This window comes from Sporothrix schenckii (genome assembly GCF_000961545.1).
Source record: "Sporothrix schenckii 1099-18 chromosome Unknown Cont47, whole genome shotgun sequence".
NCBI lineage: Eukaryota > Fungi > Ascomycota > Sordariomycetes > Ophiostomatales > Ophiostomataceae > Sporothrix > Sporothrix schenckii.
In genome coordinates, this window is record NW_015971148.1 from 784,733 (window position 1) to 799,999 (window position 15,267).

Genomic DNA, 15,267 nt, shown 5'->3' on the forward strand with positions numbered 1-15,267 from the left:
AATAGACGAGTGGGGGAGGAATACAGCAAAAAAGGTCTGCTGCACAGTTTACAATTGCGGTCTAGGATTTCTTCTTGTTAGTTTTTGTAGTTCTGCGATGCTTTACAACAATTTTTTTGTCGCTTTTCATATAAAGAAGTGCATCTCTAAAAGTAAATGTAACAGCTTGAGGTTTTCTTTGTTTAGAAATTAAATTTAAATTTTGTAAAATTAATTCGACGACAAATAATGAAAATAAATAAAATAAAACCTAAAACCTGTATTCCAAGAACCAATACCCGCCATCTATGATTATAATACAAATACAAAATAAAAAGAACCAAAAGACGTCACTTTACAACCACCGCCCTAGTTTTTCGAGCGTTTTGACTGCTGGTCGTTGCCGTTGGGTGTGTAGGGCGGCGGGGCGTGAACGTCCGACTCATCGTCAAAGACGCGGCGTTGCTGCGGCTGTGGTGCGTTGCCATCCCGAGCCATGTCACGGCTGTTGTTATTGTTGTTGTTCTGAGACGATACGTCGCGCGTTGCATACGTCGGCGGGCCTTGCGGCGGGGCGTACTGTTGATTGTTGTAGTTGTTGCTGCTGCTATACATCTGCGAGGCCGGCGGGCCTTGCTGGTACTGCATGTTGGTGTTGTTGTTGTACATCATCTGCTGCTGCTGCTGCTGCATGGGCGAGGGCACGGAGGTGACGTAGGCAGTGTCGACAACGTACCCGTGGCGCATATCACGGCGAACGTCGTGGTAGTCACGGCGCAGTTCGCGGCGGGCCATGCGGCGGTCGTGGCGGCCGAGGTAGGGAGAGCCGACATAGGTGGCGCCGACAGGGACCGGAGTCGTGTAGACGACGTTGCGGTCGTGGCCGCAGTTGGGGTTGTTCATGTTCGCGTTGTTCATGTTGTGATTGTCCATCACGTTGTACACGATATCACGAATGATGCCCATTTTGAAGAAGGCTTGCTTTGGTTGGTGCGTGGGAAAGATGTAAGGCGGATGAGGTGTCAAAGGGATGTGATATCCGCGTGGACAGGTGATGTCACAGTAGATGTTGAGCGTTTGATGGGTTATGAGAGATGTGTGTGAGTGTCTTCTTGAGAAGATGGAGATGTTGGAAGCAAATACCAACTTGAAGATAGACAGGACCGGCTGGCTTTATATCTTACCTGTCCCTTCGAGTTCTACGACAACCACGTTCAATTGTTACCTTTCAGAACCAGGATGGAGCCCATCCATACCTCTCGCCGGGCACAAAATTGATATTGCAGGCAGCCCCAACGACTGACGGCGAGGCCGCCAGCCGAAATCGATCGGCGCAGCTCTGTAATACGCGCTCAGTCTGGATTACGTGGGCGCCAAGGGGCTGTTCATGGAGAGATGGGGTTAAAGGAAACAAGCAAACGGGAACCAAAAAGCTTCTCTGCTTCGCAGGTGGGCTGTGCCATGCTTCCCACAGAATGGTACGGTTAGCCGCATTGGGAGCGATCGTGCGAATTGTGTGGGCTGTGATGGGAATGAAGCAGCCTGTCTGTTAGTCCCTGAAAAGGGCTGCCTAGAGCCTTGCATTTGTTGGCGGAGTGGTGTGGACACTCGGGGTAGGAGCGACCGCCTATTGGCTGTGATATCGCATTCGCACTCGTTCCAACACGCGGAAAGTGCGAAGTGCAGGTGGCACTGAAAGGACGCTAAAATGGAACACAGCCACGGAGCTTTAAATTTTTCTCTATTTCGTACACTGCATTCGAGCTTCCAACGAAGAAGGTTTTTATTCCTTGCGGCGGATGGACCGATTGGCTTTTTGTTCTTGAGACAAAATGAGAACAAGATCGGACTATCTATTTGATGCTGCTCTTTTGCTGGTGCCTGAGCTCTACCTCACGCGTAATCGTACTGCTTTGAATTCGTTTTGAGAAAGCTCTGTGCATTGGGCGAAATTGGGCTATGCCTAACTTCGATGTACGGAACACTCCGTACTCGTAGATGATGAATGCTCTGCCTTACAACAGTACTTCCGAAGCATTACCGGCGGTACGCGTATGACTTCATTCGTAAAAATGGTTGGGAAGCGGTCTGACGGGCCTCTAACATAAGTGCGACATCATTCTGGAGAACAGATATGTAGATATGCGTCTCAGATTGGCTGAGCATGTCCACCGATGAAACTGCCACAGCCGCTTCGCAGACGAGGGCCATTTACAGTTGCTGTCGTCATGAATGCTGACATAATACGACAATACGACAGACTCGACGTTCGTAGCGCCTTCCTTCTGAAGTATTGTTCCCGCACTCTGATTGGCCAGCTATCAAAACAAACCGTCTAGTGCGGTCTTACGTCGTCGACCGCTATCGAGTGTGGCATATCTTCAACACTCTTTTTGATATTATGGAAATGCAAGATCTTTCTTTCTTACGAGCGGTATATCGGAAATGCCAGCCTCGTCCGAGCCGTCGCATTGTGTGGCTAAACAGTAGAGAAGAGCCAGTTCGTTCGTAGTTGTTTTGTTCTTGCCTTTTTGGGCCAGAATTGTGGCTACCCCACGCCCCACAATAACACACTGGCCACCAGCACCAAGAGCTCTCCTGCTGTTTTGTTTTGTCTCGACATCTTCTCCTGGTTCTTGCAGCACGACACGTCTTTCCCACGCAAAGAAACGGCCTCACCGCGACGAGGACCTCGACACACTCCCGGACAGCATCGTGCCTTTCTGGAGGTTTGAGGACGCGTCTCAGCATTGCATCTGAGCAAACATTGTTTTCTTGTTCCCTTTTATTCTTTACGACTTGATCTCACGGCCGCTTTGTTTACTTTTATTTCTTTGCCCCAAAAGTCGCGTTGATCAGCGTGTTTCTTCTACCTCACCGATTGACTTCACACATCCTCCCACAACTACACATATACACACTCCTATCCTGCAATGGATTACCGGAATGTCCAGACGGCCAATCGCGCCGCCCGGCCTTCCGTCGTGCAGGACAAGCACCACCGGCCACGCCACCAGCACCAAGAGTCGGCACGTAACGCGCCCGGCTTGTTGCACTACGACTCCGACCGCTCCACGACGCTCGACAGTCTCAAGGACCTTATGGCCTTCAGCCAGCGCACCAGCCGCGCCCGCCACGACGACATCTTGCTCGCCGCCAAGCACGCGCGCGCCCAGATGCCCGCACAGTTTCGCGAACCGCCCTCGTCCACAGGCTCGCACGGCACCATCACACACAGCTCCATCCATTTTGGCGACAACATCAACAACAACAATGACCTCACTTCCGACTCTACCCCCTCCTCTACCTTCTCGGCCGGCCCCGACGCCGAGTCGACGCGTGCTTCTATGCACTACCAGCGCGGGAGCCACCGCGTGCGCAAATCTACTGGCCGCTTTGGCAACGGCGGCGAGGAGAAGCGGACAGCCACCGACATCCTGAGTGGTGTCGTTAACACGTCGGCCCTGTTCCGTACCTTTAAGGAGTGGCGACCCGAAGATGTGACCGAAACGGGTATCTTTGAGGACGCCGACGCAGGTGCACAAAACGACAACCGGGTCAACGTGGACGCGGATTCCACTACCAACTTTGGTGTCATCGACAACCTGGTGCACATTGACAAGGAGAACTGCGGACCCCTCCCATCCGCCCAGAACAATAAGCAGAAAAACGGTCGCATGGCCGACGCGCCAACCCGACACAACCGTCCAGTTCTGCAAGCTACGGTGCAAAACGAGTCACAGACGTCGTTCGTCATGACGGCAGCGGCTACCCAAAAGCTAAAGCCCTCTCCCCTGCGGTATGGCGCCGTGTCTCGTGCTGCAGCATCTGCTCCTGCACCTGCGCCGGCGTTGAAGAAATCGGTCACGACAGGTTCGCTGAAGGAGACGGACACCAAGAGGAAACACCAATCTGCTGTGGTGTTTGAGAACTCTCCGCTCCTGGACGACGAGCTGTCGTCGCCTGAGACGTCTGCCGGTTCACGCGAGGATATCGACCTGGGTATCCGGACAGCCGTTACAACCACAACGACTCATGTACCGCAGAGGACCAGCTCGGCGCCACCTGCACCCGCAGCTCATACCGCGATCCTGGCTCGGTCAGACAGCAACGATGGCGTTACTAACCAGTCGTTTATCGTTCCGTCCAAATCGTTCCCTCTCCTGCAGAACCTCGTCACCGGCACTCTGCGCTTCACCCCTGGCAACTACTTTTATACCCAATCCGTTGACGCCCAGCAGAAGTACCAGCTGCCAGCTGGTCGCATTCCCGAAGACGAGAAGGAGATTTTCGTGGATATTGAGACCATCCGCGAGGAGGTGAAGCGCCTGCAGGAGCACGACGAGATGCTCCAGAACGAGATTGTCCAAGGCGAGATCAAGTACAAGTCGCTTCTTGATCGTTTTTATAGCCTTGCCCACAAGTCCGCCGCAAATGACTTTGCGCCAGACCTGGATGACCCTGCCAGAGAAAGCGGCGAGGAGAACCAATGTGAGTAGCTGTCTGAGTCTGCGTTGTTCACTCTCCGCCCGTGTACTAATTGCTGTAGTATTGCAAAATAAGATTCTTGAGCTCGAGACAGATCTCGACGTCATCCATACGCAGTACGAAGAGCAGGCTCAAATTTCGACCAATCTGACATCCGAGCGCGATGCGGCCGTGAGCCGCGCCAATGCCGCTGCTGAGAAAGCCAGGAAACTCTCGGCTGACTTGGAGGCTCTTCGCGAGCGGATGGCCGCGTCCGCACAGCGTCCCAACCAGGAGGCGCAGCGGCGTATCCAGCAGCTGGAGCAGATGGTGGCTGAGCGCGAGCGGGTGATCAAAGCACTCAAGGACGAACGCGACGCCGCCAACAGCAGCCAACGCGAAGAGCAGCGTCTCCACAAGGAGCGCATCGCACGCATGGACGCCGAAAAGCGCATGCTCAGTGGCGACCACGCCAAGTGCAGCGACGAAAAGTATGCACTCACAACCGCCAAGGACGCTTTGGCCCAGAAAAACACGGCACTCAAGGAGAAGCTGCACGCAGTGCGGCAGCAGTGCAAGGACCGCGAGGCCACAGTGCATGCTGTTGTCGAGCGCCAGCGGAACCAGATCACGAAGCTGCAGGTGCTTCTGCGCGAGAAGGAGAAGAGCGTTCACCAGCTCGACGAGAACTTCCGCAAGCTGCGCGAGTCGTGGTCGTCCAAGGATGAGACGCTGATGCGCATGACAGAGGTTCTGGGCCAATGGCCTGGCGGTCTACCCCAGGAGCACCGGGGCACGCTGCAGCCTGCGGAGACGACCCAAGATCTGGAGCACGATGGCCGTGATGAGCACGAGTTTGACGTGTACGTAGACGATTTCCAGTCGGAGCAAGATGACCAAGAGCGGCCCGACGACAACCAGAACGTGGCCGACCTGGCCCAGAGTGATGGTGCCTCGGACTCGGGCCAATCTGCGGTCGACCACTCAATGGATGAGAACATGACGTCGGCGTTTATCATTCCCGATCTAGACTTCCAGACGGAGAACGTGGAGGTGGAGCAGGGCGAGAACGGCGAAGACGCGGAGCACGGCGAGATACATGACCAGGAGCTGGAGCGCGAGCTGGCACAGGTCCACGCCGCCTCGCGGGTTGCAGAGGCCAAGGCTAAAGCGAGCCATTCCAAGACCAGCAAGTCCAGCAAACCCAGCCAGCAAAAGTCTGTTTCCTTCCAGGCGACCAACCACACTCTGCGCCATACGACCACGTCAACTTCCGCAGCATCGACGACGGCTATCTGCAAGCACAATCGCGTCAACTGTGTCGTGTGTTGTCAAAATGCCGGCCCAGTTGGAGAGAACGCAAAGGTAACCGTGGCCGTACCGCGGCCGATCCAACCGGGCCAGCCGACCTCGTCGAACACCGCCGGCCGCCGCAACGACATTCTGCCCGACCCGTCCATGGATCCTGGTAGCGCGCTGGCGTACGTCATGAAGCTGCTGGACGACGAACGCCGCCACCTGTGGATGCAGATCTTGGCCATGCGCAAGAGCGGCGAGACGGAGGAGGCGCTCAACGACAAGCAGAGGCCACGTCGCGTGCTGCGCGAGGCCGAGGAGCTGTGGAACGCCTACGTCCTCAAGGTGGAACAGCTCAACCGGCTGGACGATGTGCTTGCAGGCCAGCGCGCCGCGGGCCAGGATATGACGCGCGAGGAAATTGACGTGACGATTACGCGGATTTTAGAGGTGTAGGGAAGGGTGGAGGCTGGGGTTGGTGAACGGGAGTGAATGTTTATTTTTCTTGGTGTTTTGCTTTCGAATTCTCTTTGGCTGCGCTTTGCTTGTTGTCTTTTTTCATGTCTTTCAGCTCATTTTCGCTTTCTGCCTCGGCTCTTCAATTTGGGTGTTTCGCATAGCAAACGAGCTCACGATGGCGATAGCCTGGTTGCACAATACGGCGTTGTCTTTTTTCAGAAAGCATTACTCTTTTTGTTTTGACTGGTTCACCTGCATATCTGCTCCCTATCGTTACTATATGACTTGTATTATTGAGGACGTTCCCCCTTTGGATCCCTCTCCACAACTGACTACTTGGATATTTGCACTCTTGGACTCTTGTTCTGGCTCCGTTGCCGTCCTGACCCGACCTTAACTTCTCCGCCCACGAACGAGAACCACTAATCGCCGGGCCAGACGCCGGCACGGCCGCCCCAGCGACCACAGCGAGCCCCACGCACCCAAGATCGCCGTCGTGCCCGTGCACAGAATCAGCGGCGCGTACTCGCCCACGACAACGCTCGTTTTGGAGGGGCCACCGGCCGCACCGGCCGCCAGCAGTGCGCCGCTGATGGGCCCGCTGAGCACAAACCCCAGGCCGCGGCCGCCCATGAGCATGCCAAAGACGAGGCCCGTGTTGGCCGTCTCGTCGCGCCGCTTCATGTCGTGCAGCACGGCCGACCAGGTCGACGAGAAGCCGCCGGCGAAAAATCCGTAGGCCAGCGCAAACGCAATCAGAATGGCCAGCGGGTTGCCGTGGAAGCTGGCCAGGTCGCTGACATACCAAAGAGCAAAGACGGACACGGCGGAGCCGATCGACGAGATGAGCACGACAGTGGTGGCGGGCATCCGGTCGCCGAGCATGCCCATGACCATGGTGCCCGGGACGGAGGCGACGGAAAAGAGCGCGAGAAGGAGCGGCCCCGCGTAGGTGGCGAGCCTGGTGGACTGCTCGAGGCCGAGCGCGACGGCGTAGGCGGAGAGGTAGGTGTTGGGCATCTGGTAGCCGAGGGACTGGATCATGTTGCCGACCATGAGCATCCAAAAGAGGGGCCGGCGGAAGAAGACGAGCGAGGAGGCCAGTGTGGTGGTGGTGGTGGGGGCGCCGACAGGAGACGGCCGGTGGGAGCCGGTACTCTCGTCGTCGTTGCTGTGGTTGTTGGCACCATCTCCGTTGGTCTCGTTCTCGTCGTCCCTGCCGATCGCGTCTGCCGACAAAACACCTTCCGGAACGCGTGGGCGCAAGAATAGCAGCACAGGCGCCGCCATGACCGCCGACGCCACGGCCCAGCCCCGCAGCGTCGTCTCGACGCCGTACCGCTCGAGAAGCACGGCCACCAGGAGCGGCATGCCCCCGCCCACGGTGCTCTTGGCCGCCCACATGACGCCGTACGCAAACCCTTTGCGCTCAAGGAACCAGTCGTCCAGACTCAGCGACGCGGCCCCAAACAGCAGCGCACAGCCCAGCGCATACAGCACACCCTGTGTGGCGATGAGCGCGGCCGCCGAGGAGCTCGCGCTGGCGCCGGGCGCGGACGAACCAGCGATGCTGGCGACGGACACGACCAGACCCAGCGGCCCGCACCAGGGCCGGAGACGGGGGAAACGCGTCAGGGCGGCCATGACGACGGGGACGGCGAGGTACATGACGCCCGTCTGGGAGGTGCCGATGGAGGTGACGCTGCCGGGAGAGGCGTCGACGAGGCTGTGGGTGGCATAGTACTGACGGAAGACGCCAAACGAGAGGGAGTAGCCTGGGAGGTCAGTGGAGGGAAATTAAAAAAAAAAAAAGAAGGAAAGAAAACGAGAAGGAGGGGGGGGGAGCTCACCCCATATGGGCGCCTGTGCCAGCGAGCACGCGGCCAGCACGAGATAGGCGCCGCGGCCCCGGTCGGCCGGCGGCACGGTGCGGCGGCCGTAGGTGACGTGGGCCGGTGACGACGGCGAGGGCGAAGCGGCGTTGTTGGCGTCACCGTCATCGCGGCCTCGTGACGCAGCAAGCCGTACGTTGCGGTGGCTCAAGCGGTGGAGCGCGGCGCTGCTCTTTTGGCGGATGGGCCGAAACGAAGGCGCAGTGCGGGCGCCGCCCAGCCTGCTGGTGGCGGCCGGCTCGGGCGAGCGAATGTTGTCGAGCTCGATGTTCATTGTGGTGCGTTAACGTGGAGGGCCGTGTTGAATCGCATATGCTTTGGGGACGCATTGGACGGATGGGGACGAGAAGATGGACTTTTGTTTTGTTATCATGAATTCATGACTGGCCGTTGAACCATGGATGTGACTCTTTTGTAGTCGGCAAGAAGTCCGGACGATGTGCGGTCTCCATTCTGCCTCCTCTTTTTCCAGGTTGCATGGCTTATATACGCCAGTTTGCGGTTTTCTTTTTAGGGCTGTTTTAGTGCATGGCGGAGTGTTGGCAAAGAAACAAAATCATGAAAACTGCGACGTAATACCTCCGACATCGCCAATGACCGTGCCGATCGTCCGTCTTATTTCAGTGGAGATATTATCGAATCAGAGCTTGACGAAACCACTCACGAGTACAAACGGGAACACATATTGTTAAAGTACGTATTTACAAAGTTGAATTGTGACTGGTCATGAATGCGTGGTATCTAGGTATCTTTTGTGTGAATGGTGAAAATATGGCTGTACGCAAATGAACAAAGCGATAACCAGACTTCAGAAACACAAAGAGATGAAATCAAATCGATCCGCTTTTTGTTAGTACTTCGTACTGTGATGCCGATGTTGGCTTTCTGTAGCGTAATTGATGCTGCTATCCAAAATGAAAGAAATCGTAAGAAAAAAGAGTGAACCTCCGAGATAATTGACAGGATCCAATGAAAGATTAAGAGATACTTTGATGGCCAAAGACCAGCCATGGCCAATTGAAGTCGCAATCAAAGAAGGAAATGAACACAAAGAGACAAGAATGCAAAGCCAGACGCAAAAAAAGAAAGTGCACAGAAACGTTTATCTCGGCTCGTCTAGAGCCATGGCGTAGACGTTGTCCTTCTCCCACTGCAGGTAGTCACCCAAGTCGTGGCTCAGGTTGTAGCCCATGGGTGCCACGTACTCTTTGCCGTTGGCACCGCGCGTCATGATAAGGTCGGCCATGGGGCTCTGCGGCATGCTCTCGTAGCTGGCGACGCTCGCATAACTGGCGCGGATGTCCTGGACGGCGTGCATGGGGTGGAGGTTGTGGATGGTTCGCGGCTGAGTAGGTGTGATGTCGTCGTCAATATGGACTGCAGGGTTGTGTCGAGCCGTGCTGCTATTGCGGCTCATTGCGTATGCGCCGTCGTCCGTACTGTTGTTTCGGCTCATGGGGAACGGCAGGGCCTGGTTGGCCGTCTGCGCAGTGAGGCCCGAGTCGACTGTGTTGACGGTGCTGCTAGATACACTGGCGACCACCGCGACATCTCTGTTGATGCTGCTACCGCAACTGCTGTATACCGATGTTGTCGTACCAATACTTGTGTCGGTTGCAGTGCGGCTGTGTGTAAGGCCACGGACGTTCGTTTTGGTGTTGCCTGCAACGCCAGCAGCGACGCACCTGATGGATGGCCACTGCGACCCAGGCTTATGACGCTGGGTGTCTTGGGTCATCGTGGCAGGTGCTGTCGCTACTTCAGATGGTGGTGCAACAGGACGAACCCACTCCGTGTCCTCTTCGGCATTTGTCAGGAGCCTTTCGGCGGGAATGTCGAGCGACCAGAACCAGTCGGCCAGCCGGTCCGCCTCGTCGGCCGCGGCTGCTGATATTTGGCCGTAATCAATACTTTCGTTGCAATACTCACCCGCACCACCCAATATGGCCATCTGAAAGGCGGTCCAGTCCAAAGTTTCCTCGACGGTGGCAATGTTGGGGTGGTGATGGCGGTGAAGATGTAAGTTGCGGTCGTACGAGCTGCGGCTGTCTGAACGCACGTCGAGAAGATCTAAACGATTTAAGCGGACGGGACCATGGCGGTAGGTGGGCATGACGAGCGAGAAGGGCGTGGCCGACAAGTAAACATAGGTTGTGTCGTCGCGGTGCTGGGGTATGGTCGATGCGGCAGCACCCGCAACGGCTGTCATGGATGTTGCTGACGACGAGGTGGATAGTGAAGATGACGACAAAGGAGGAACGAGCGAGGTAGGGGACGACAGGAAAAAGGACGATTTGGGCGTTTTGGCCAAGGACTTGTGCGATGTGGACCGGTGTGCACGACGCCGACGCCTCTGGCGGTCTACGTCGGTCACGGTCACTTGCGGAATAGGCTGTGTTGGCGGCGGCTGGTTCAGCAACGGCAGCGAAGCAGCGTCAGGCTTGGGAGTCTGTGCCACCTTCCTGATGAAGCTCTGAAACCGCATCGGGTTCTTTGTCGGTGGCGAGGGAAAGGGTCCAATTTCGTCGAGAGGCGACTTGGGTGGCTTGGGCACGACGTCGGAAACCTCCTCAAGCAAATCAGACTCGGACTCTGACTCAATGGTTTTGGCTGCAGCCTCCTTTTCCTTGCTTTCCTGCGCTTCTCTTTCTCGCCTCCGACGTTCTTTGTGCTGAGCCACGGACGAGGCGAAGTAGGCTTCTTCCTCCTCGACGGGAAGCAGGATGGACTCGCGGACGCCGGCGGCGCCAATGCGGCTCGGCAGATCTTCCATGTGGAACGGCTCAATGGGTGTGGTGCTGCCATCGGGTTCGTCGCGAGATGCACTCAGGTACACGGTTCTAGTCTTGGTGTTGCCGTCGTCGGTCTTATCACGGACCACAGTCAAGTGGCTTGGCTCGGCCACCCGAGGAGTCTTCTCTTCGTCTTTATCGCCGTCTTCATGTTCTTCTCCGTCAGCATGGCCCTCACCACCTCGCCACACCATCTGTGTAGCAATGTGCGGGGGCATTGGAAGAGACTTTGAAGGGTAGGACTCGGTCGGCGGTGACACGGGCATGAAGACAGTTGGTTCGATGGGGTTGCCATGTGCATCAACTGGCATGTCGTCTGGCTCGAGGGGGCTCACCTGGAGCTCTTCTTCCTCGCACTCCAGCAATGTCTCGAGCGGGCCGGCCGTGGTTGTGTCGGCAGAGTCACACGGCGCCTGAGACTGAGACTGAGACTGGGACTGAGACCGAGACTGAGCCTGAGGGTGTGGCCGCTGCAGCTCCTTGATGAGCGCTCGCTCGGCATCGGCCAGTTCTTGCTGCTGTTTTTCATTTTGAGTTGCCCGCCGCTCTTTTTCGTCCTGCGCCTCCTGCATCTGCTTTGCCTTTTTCTTTTCGTCGGCCTCGACCTGCTGCTTCTGGGCCAGGGCTCGGCTCGCACGGATAGCTTGCAGTTTCTCAAAGGGGAGCGTCTCGGTGACTTCCATACGACTGAACAGGCGCCCATTGAAAAGTTCTGTGACATTGTCCGGCAGTGTCCAGCGAGAACTACCACTACCGCCGCTGCCACCACTATTGGTGCTGGTGGTGTTGGCATTGTTATTTGTGCTGTTCTTACTGTTCTTGCTGCCCTTGCTGTTGCTTGTGCCGTCGCCATCAACGTCCATTTGGCTTTTGCCATCTACGAATGGCTGCCCGCTTTTGTTGGACGTCGAAGTACCAGAAACAGCGGCAGAAGATGCAGCAGCTGCCCGATCACGTTTGACGGCGGCGTCTTTGGAGCGTTTCCGCTTGATGCGCAGGGCAGCGTCGGGCAGGCCCTTGTTCAACCGCAGAGGCAAGAAGCGCGTCTGTCGCTTTGGCGAGGACGGCGATGTAGAGGCGGGTAAAGCACTAGAGGCTCCAGACGTCCTTGATTCCCCGCCTGTCAGCGAAGGCCGTGGTGTTGGCGACGGTGATGTGCTCATCATGCGACGCGAGATTGTGGCCTCGGATGGGACGATGGACGGGACAGCCGGGGGCGAAGGTGTTGGTGCCATGCGCGGCTGGGTGAATGTGGGTGTTGTGCACACATTGCGCACAACGGGAGAATCGGTCGTGGCGCTGGCATCGGCACTGACATTGGTGTCGCTGTCGATGGCCAGCCGGGACGACGACAGTTGCATGCTGGCAGACTGCGTAGACGACTCGGTCGCTGGTGGGCGACGCAAGAGGGCGGCCTCTTCAGGCGGGATGGAAAGCGCCTGCAGCAGATCAATACACGAGCCAGCGTCGGAGCCGTAGTCAGAGTCGGAGTCGGAGTTGACGTTGTTGTTGTCGGAGGAGGCGGAGGTATTATCGTTTGAGCTGCCAACTAGATTGGTCTGACTGCGGTCGAGTGCAATTCCGCTGTCCTTTTTGCAGTCTATGTCGCCGGACCGGCCACGGTAAAGAGGATGAGCGACAGCGTCTGATTTTGTCGAAACGACAACAGTCTTGTCCGGTGAAGCTGCTGATGACGACGATGATGCGTTTTCAGTCTTTGGCTTCCATGAGCTGTGACTTGCAACGAACGAGGATACACGAGGCGGCGGTGGAGGCGGGAGTGCCTTGGTCAAGAGATTGGGTGCATGAGCGGACAGAGAAGTTCGAGACGGGACAGTCGAGGCGAGAGAGACGGTGGTATCGAGAGTCAGAGGGTGCACGTTTGGCCGTGACGATGATGCTTTGACGGTCGAAGTGGAAGAGACAGACGAGGCCGGCTGTGCATTGCGATGCTGGCCATGGCGCCAGGCAGCGCCGCCCACATCCGCACCAGCCTTCTTTTGTTTGTCCCCTTTGCCATCTTTGTCCAGGTGCGACTGTTTGTCCGGTTGCTTCTTTGCTGTTGTTTGCGTGATGTGTGCAGCTTGGCTGTGTTTTGGCTGGGTGTGGCGCTTGTCGCTTTCTGGCTGGATTTGGCCTTTGCTGTTTCCGGCAGCCAGCTGCGCCTGCCCTGTGGGCGGGGCTGCGACTGCCTCGTGTTGTTTTTGTTTTTGTGCCCCTTTGCCGCTCCTGCTGGATTTTCTTTGTTGGGACAGGCTGTCGTGCAAGTGCTGTTGGCTCTTGCCGCTTTTGGCCCCAAGGCTCCCTCGTCTCCCTTGGCTGTCCACGCGGCGGTGCTGGCTCTTTCTTCTTTTGTCAACGTCGTTGTTTCGGCCGCCATTTCGATCGCTTTTGTCTCCTTTGTCAACTCTCTCCGTCTTTACGATTCTCTCTGTGTTGCTGTGTTTGTCGCCACCGGCCTTGTCGTGTGTATCGGGTGCGAGCACGCGCTTTTCCCGCCGGGTCACCCGGACGCCGGTCGCCGTTCTGGGCGTGTTGCTCCGTGGCGGCACGACAATGGCTGGAGGAATCGGACGATTTTTCTTGCGAGGAACCGGCGGCGGTTCGTTTGTGCTCGCTGGATCTGAGCTCTGACCCAGGCGTGCAGTGACTGCGCTCTCTGTGCACTCGGACCGCGCTGTGTTTTTGTTTGTCGATGTTGATGTTGCGTTTGTTTTGTCGCGACAGTCGACTCCCATGCGGTCGAGCACAGCAGTTTCAATCGTCTTGATGGTCTGAATCGTTCGAATGGACTGGGCTGCCTCGCTGTCTGCGTCCATGCGCAAACGGAGACTGCGGGCGGCTGCTGCTGCCGCCGCGGCCACGACCGCCTTGATGCGGTCAATCTCCTCTTGGCTCAGTTCGTGGTCGACATTGTCGGTGAGACCACGCTCGGCCTGCGGTGTCGTGATGCTGATACTGCTGTCTGGGTGGAAGATGGTGCTGTTGCTGCTGCCAGAGCTGCCGGAGCTGCCGCGGCTGTGGGTGATGATCCGATTCTCGTTGCTAGTGCCACTGCTGCTACTGGAGTCGCTGCGTCGCTTGCTGCGGACGCGGTCGAACGTCGGCGACGCGGCTACCTCGTCGGCAATGAGAGACAGCCGGCGAGGCGACGAGAACAGCTTCCGGATGCTGAAGCTGTCGCGCGACGGCATCGTGAGAGGCGGGAATAGAGAGGAAGTACAACGGACGATACACAATGCACGATACTCGGACGAATGCAGATGCGAGGAGAGACAGCGAGCAACAGAGAGAGACAGAGTGGGAAATTAAGGACTGACAGGCTTTGGGATGTGTGGAGAGTATGAAGTTGATGAAAAGGAAGAGAGGACATCAGAGGGAACAAGTTCATCAGCAAGAGCCGGGTCCAAGTAGCATGGCTGTTTCTGACGAGACAAGTTCTAGAGACAAGGTCTGGAAACAAAACTTAAATTGATTTCGAAGAGGACCGAAGGTGAAAGTGCGCGGTCGTTGCTGCCAATATAACAGAGTCAAGGCCAATGCTGGGGCCGGCCTCGTGTGTCCTCACGGCGACTCTGTGTTGGAGGGAGGTTTGGGGGGGACAACGACGAGATAGAAATACAAAGCTACTGTAAATAGAGATGCTGGGATGGAAATAGAGCATTTGGGAAGCGTTCTCTGCAGGCACAAATAACGAAGGGAGAGGCGATTACAAACAAAAATGATATCGAGGGAGAGTCATAAGAAAGGCAAGAAATCAACACGAGGCAGGCCATGGACGCAGAAAATAGAACACTGAATTTGGAACATAGAACACAGCTTGGTCCAGATCATGAATAGAACAGCGACTGGAACAATCATACCGGGTAGACTGAGAGGGTGTGCAAAAAGGGCCAACCAAGAAACTAACAACCTGTGTTACAAGCCCAGGGAGCAGCCGAGTGGCTGAGAGGAAGAAGCGGCATGAAGGTAAGTTTAGAAGACGGAGGCAGAGGAAGGGATGGAAATAGAGAGTACGGCACAGGTCGGGGGCCATCGTGGCCGTCATGCGTCGAAAACAAGAATTAAATTTCGTTCTAAATAGACCCCGTCTATTATACCAACTGACTCTTCTAAGGAGGGCAGGAACAATGTTGGCAGGGATTCAGGTTGGGGGACGGTGCAATGTGTGCGAGGCGATATCGAAGGGGGAAAAGAACCCGTGCTCGACCGGCGGACAGAAACTGCCCCAAGATTCACTCCCCCAATGTGAGTCGTGAGAAAAACAAGAACAAGAACACCGCCTTTGCCCTCGCCCTCCTCCCTTCTGTATGTTATACGGGACGCAAGGGTGCATTTTGGCCCCCAGAACCGGCCTGGCCCTTTTTGGCCAGTGCATGTTG

At 56.5% G+C, this 15,267-nt stretch overlaps 4 protein-coding genes across 4 annotated transcripts; 2 read left to right on the plus strand and 2 right to left on the minus strand.

Moving 5' to 3' along the window:
• Positions 1-348: 348 nt before the first annotated feature.
• SPSK_03648 (uncharacterized protein) lies at positions 349-945 on the minus strand (the record flags this gene model as incomplete). Its single annotated transcript, XM_016730483.1, has 1 exon — positions 349-945. The coding sequence occupies one exon, from the start codon at positions 943-945 to the stop codon at positions 349-351; it is 597 nt and encodes a 198-aa protein (XP_016584846.1).
• A 1,967-nt stretch (positions 946-2,912) lies between these two features.
• On the plus strand, positions 2,913-6,198 carry SPSK_02992 (uncharacterized protein; the record flags this gene model as incomplete). Its single annotated transcript, XM_016729837.1, has 2 exons — positions 2,913-4,470; positions 4,529-6,198. The coding sequence occupies 2 exons, from the start codon at positions 2,913-2,915 to the stop codon at positions 6,196-6,198; spliced, it is 3,228 nt and encodes a 1,075-aa protein (XP_016584847.1).
• Positions 6,199-6,481: 283 nt separating this feature from the next.
• SPSK_03255 (uncharacterized protein) lies at positions 6,482-8,160 on the plus strand (the record flags this gene model as incomplete). Its single annotated transcript, XM_016730095.1, has 3 exons — positions 6,482-6,502; positions 6,640-7,457; positions 7,482-8,160. The coding sequence occupies 3 exons, from the start codon at positions 6,482-6,484 to the stop codon at positions 8,158-8,160; spliced, it is 1,518 nt and encodes a 505-aa protein (XP_016584848.1).
• Positions 8,161-9,195: 1,035 nt separating this feature from the next.
• On the minus strand, positions 9,196-14,079 carry SPSK_02931 (uncharacterized protein; the record flags this gene model as incomplete). The annotated part of the gene is made up of 1 exon (XM_016729779.1): positions 9,196-14,079. One exon carries the CDS (start codon positions 14,077-14,079, stop codon positions 9,196-9,198), a length of 4,884 nt encoding a protein of 1,627 aa, XP_016584849.1.
• Between the last annotated feature and the right edge of the window lie 1,188 nt (positions 14,080-15,267).